This window comes from Trypanosoma equiperdum, assembly GCF_001457755.1.
Source record: "Trypanosoma equiperdum strain OVI genome assembly, contig: ctg_787, whole genome shotgun sequence".
Taxonomy (NCBI): Eukaryota; Euglenozoa; class Kinetoplastea; order Trypanosomatida; family Trypanosomatidae; genus Trypanosoma; species Trypanosoma equiperdum.
Window position 1 is genome coordinate 1 of NW_027124739.1, and position 2,878 is coordinate 2,878.

At 40.4% G+C, this 2,878-nt stretch overlaps 1 pseudogene across 1 annotated transcript; it reads left to right on the top strand.

The window, feature by feature from the left end:
* The first annotated feature begins 722 nt into the window (after positions 1 to 722).
* On the top strand, positions 723 to 1,259 carry TEOVI_000367400:pseudogene (annotated as a pseudogene). Its single transcript has one exon. A coding segment is annotated over exon 1 (537 nt).
* The last annotated feature ends 1,619 nt before the right edge of the window (positions 1,260 to 2,878 follow it).

Below are 2,878 nucleotides of genomic sequence, written 5' to 3' on the forward strand. Positions count from 1 at the left end.
GACACCCTTCAAAAACAGCATCATAAAAATATCGAGAAACTGTTTACATATGTAAGCACGGCTACACCAAAAACCGTAGTGTGGCAACTGAATTCTTTCCTTAAGGGGCTCCATGATATTATAAGATATTTAAAGTTTTCATTAGTATCGCAATATATATTATGAAGTGTATCAGAAGTATCTTTGCAACAGTACGCTGTTTATCTTTTATAATTATGGTGATTAGTATGCTTGTTCCGCTATAAAGCTTATTTAGTGAAGGTGAATCCATTTCACTTGAAATCGTTGAAGAGGAGTTTATGGGGCTTGTTTCGCAAAATGTAAGAAAAATTTGGAAAACGAAAGATTATTTGGTTTTGGCTGAGATACCTTCAATAGATAATGATGAAAGTTTTAGAAGAAGGAATTTACAGAGAGAGACATGCTGGAGTTATCCTGAAGTTGCAAGAAAATCAAATAATTTTACTGGAAAGCTGCTTATAGTATATGCCCTATCACCTCATACTAATAACTATTGTGAACTCAAAGAAAGTGTTGGAGAGAAAGGATATTTAAATCAAGATATTATTATTTTACCTGTATGCGATTTGAATAGAACAATAAATAAACAAGTGGGAGATGCGGGTAATTGGGGATGGGAGGCAGAACTTACTATGAGTAGAAAAACGTATTTGTGGTTCAAGCTTGCAGTAGAAATATTCAAGAAAACTAATCAATATATAATGAAAGCAGATGATGATATTTTTATGAGAGTGCCATTATACTTCCAATACCTTGAAATATTACCACGAGAGAAATTAAATATGGGAAGAGCGGTTTGATATCCAAAATAATTTAGTGATGAAATTACATGGCATACCATTGGTTATGCATCTACACTATCAAGAGATGTGGTCGAGAAAATTGTTGATTATAAACCTTTGAAACAGGTATTAAAGTCGCCCATCAAATTCAGACACTTTGAAATATATATTGATTTCATATCACTCATTGAAGATATAATGGTTGTGGAAGTTATAAGGAGTACATTTAATTCTAAAAGTTTGTTAACAGTGGATATGCAGGATTGTCGTTTGGTGATTCGCGTTAAAAGGTCATTAAATCGTTTTGTTAGAGAAAATGACAATATTATTGTTTTCAACCACATCAAACGACAGGAGTATCAGTGGCTGCATCACGGGCTCCATGCGACATCATCAGAACATGTAAAGCAGGCAATGGTCTTCTCTGTATATAGACACTGGATAGAGTTCACTTGCGGACAAATCTTTAAAAATGCATCTACATGCAACGAGAACAGTAGCATTTGTGCCACCGTTGGCCGCTGAAAGTTGAAATATGACTAAAAAAAAGCGAAAACTGCTCTGGTATTTTCCTATCACAAAGAAAACCAGATCGTTAAGTAAAAAGATGTAATCAGGCTCTTATTACGTGTCCTAAGCAAGTGCAGACCTTAAGGGAAAGCTGTGGCTCACAATGAAAACAATAAAAACACAACCTTTTTTCATTCAAAAACCATACAATAGGCTGAAAGATGATTCGGAAAGCAACAGTGCTCGCTCGCATAATTCTTACCATACTAATCACTCAAGCCAACCACCAAGCACAAGCCGCAGTAAACGACGTCGCGGCTGAGGTTAATGTTTTTTGCACGATCTAAAACCTCGCCAAGGAAACAAGCAAGCTTTCAGAGAAATCGTACAATACGCAGTCGTCAAACATAGAAGACCAGCTAATAGTATACAATCTGTCCGCTTCACCCGACGAGTTCTTTAACCTAGACTTAAGCCGACCTCTCAAAGAAGGAGCGGAGGAGGATAACTATAAAACCTATGCATCGAAGTGGAAAGAGTTGAAAAAAAAGATCACACAAGGTAAACCTATCTTCGGCGGACTCAAAGTGAAGAGGGCACAAGAATCTCCAGCCGGTGCAGCCGCCCATGAGATCATAAACGTCACCCAGACAGAAGCAAATGCACTGAAAATGCAGCTAAAGGCCAGCCACGAAGCAGCAGTCATAAAACGCAAGTTAAACGATGCATTGTATGGCAAAGGACATGACAACGTCAGCGAAACGGCAGGACAGTCAACAGGCACCAGCGCCTCAGCATAATCCGAGAACGCTGGAAGCGAAGAAACAGATAACACCGGCATTTCAATAGCAAACGACGTCCTATGCCTGTGCGGAGGAAGCGGCAGCCAACACTCGCAATGCGGCGGAACCGTTGACTCCTCTAAAAGCTTCACAGGTGCCAGCGGAGCAAAAAACAAGTTAACCACATTGATGGCCAAATGTCACAAGCCGAACGCGCTGAAGCTCACAGGTACAGCTCTAAGGGCAGCCATAACACAATGGCAACAGTTGCTGGGGACGCGAACAGTAAAAAGCAACGTAAACCGCGCGATATTTGGTTTGCCACAAACAGCAGCATGTTCCAAGGCGGGACCGACGCCTGCATAAATTACAAAAAAAAGATGGAGACAGGCAAGATGACGATACTGACTTAACGCCATTGACCAAGCGGCAGAAGATTTCGATGAAAAGCAGAAAAACGGCTTGGCAGCACAGGCAGCGCTTCAGGAGCTGAAACTACTGCCAAGACAAGCTCACCTTGCGTATATAAATGCCTGCACCAGCCCCCGAAACTAGAGAAGGGAAGCAGCGGCACGGCGCATAGCCATGGCGCAGTGTTAGAAAACAAACAAAAACAATGCGAGACGATAGAAAAGGCAGCACTCTGCAGACAAAATGGAGAATGAAAATGGGAAGGCCCTGATGAAAAAGATGAAAAACACTGCAAATTGAATTAAACTAAAGTAGAACAAGAAACTCAAGCAAAAACGCAGGAGGAAATGGAGAGACAAAAACAACAGATAA